The sequence below is a fragment of the Sinocyclocheilus grahami genome, unplaced genomic scaffold (genome assembly GCF_001515645.1).
Source record: "Sinocyclocheilus grahami isolate Dianchi unplaced genomic scaffold, SAMN03320097.WGS_v1.1 scaffold5780.1, whole genome shotgun sequence".
In the NCBI taxonomy this organism is placed as follows: domain Eukaryota; kingdom Metazoa; phylum Chordata; class Actinopteri; order Cypriniformes; family Cyprinidae; genus Sinocyclocheilus; species Sinocyclocheilus grahami.
Window position 1 is genome coordinate 10,812 of NW_015510374.1, and position 862 is coordinate 11,673.

General features: G+C 36.7%; 1 protein-coding gene across 1 annotated transcript in view; it reads right to left on the reverse strand.

Annotated features, from left to right (window-relative positions):
- The window catches only part of LOC107577338 (tryptophan--tRNA ligase, mitochondrial-like), a gene marked incomplete at its 3' end in the record, with an annotated part of 11,305 nt that extends 10,805 nt beyond the window's left edge, over positions 1 to 500 (reverse strand). Inside the window, exon 1 of the mRNA XM_016263425.1 lies at positions 357 to 500. Coding sequence (XP_016118911.1) covers positions 357 to 461 — 105 coding nt within the window. The remainder of the gene's footprint in view (positions 1 to 356) is intronic.
- Between the last annotated feature and the right edge of the window lie 362 nt (positions 501 to 862).

An 862-nucleotide genomic window follows, 5' to 3' on the forward strand; every position in this document is an offset into this window, starting at 1 on the left:
ATATATATCTCACAACATATCACCACTCTGTTAAATGTTACAGCTAATCCTGCCTAAATCAATTAAACATCAAACTATTCTTCACATTAAAAAGCTTGAACAACTACGCACTCACAACAAAATCACAAGCAATTGCAAAGGCTCTTTTTAAACAATGCCGTTATTTACACTGTATTAGTCTATATCTGAAAAGACTGTGAAGACTACTGTAATGTGTTTAGATTGGACATTTCAGTTGTCGGACACTTTCAGTGTATTGCAGAAGGTTTCCACTGAGTGTGAACCATGTAACAGATCCTACGTAAAGCTGCCAAACTGGCAAATAACAAAATGGCAAAAAGAGAAGACTTTCTTACCGTCGTTTCCGTCGCTTTCCCTGCTTTAAATAATCTTCTATGCGAATTACTCTTGTGAATAAAACGAAAGACAGATTTCACGGTACACCTCACGGGCAGCGCCATCTTGACTTATTCATAAACACAGACGTACGGTGTCCAGTAAGGGACATACGCCCAAAACGCAGAATCGGGGCAGTAGCTCAACTAAGCCCGAGCAGTAGCTCAAGCTGAACTGCCCATGAAATTGCCATCTCTGCAAAAATATTTTGTACCATTAAAAAAATCTCATAAAAGATCATTTAACGAATTTCAAATAAATAAAGACATAAATAAATCTGAGATTTTTTCATAATACAAAGGAAGTGGTCCCCGAGGCTGTCATTCTACCACAGAAGAGATTTAAAAATAAACGATAACATCATTTTCACTTCTGAGTTAAGTATTTAATTAAAACCAGCCTTACACTTAATCCTTCCTTTACATTGTAAAAGCATGAATGTTTAGTGACTGTGGCTGTGTCTCAT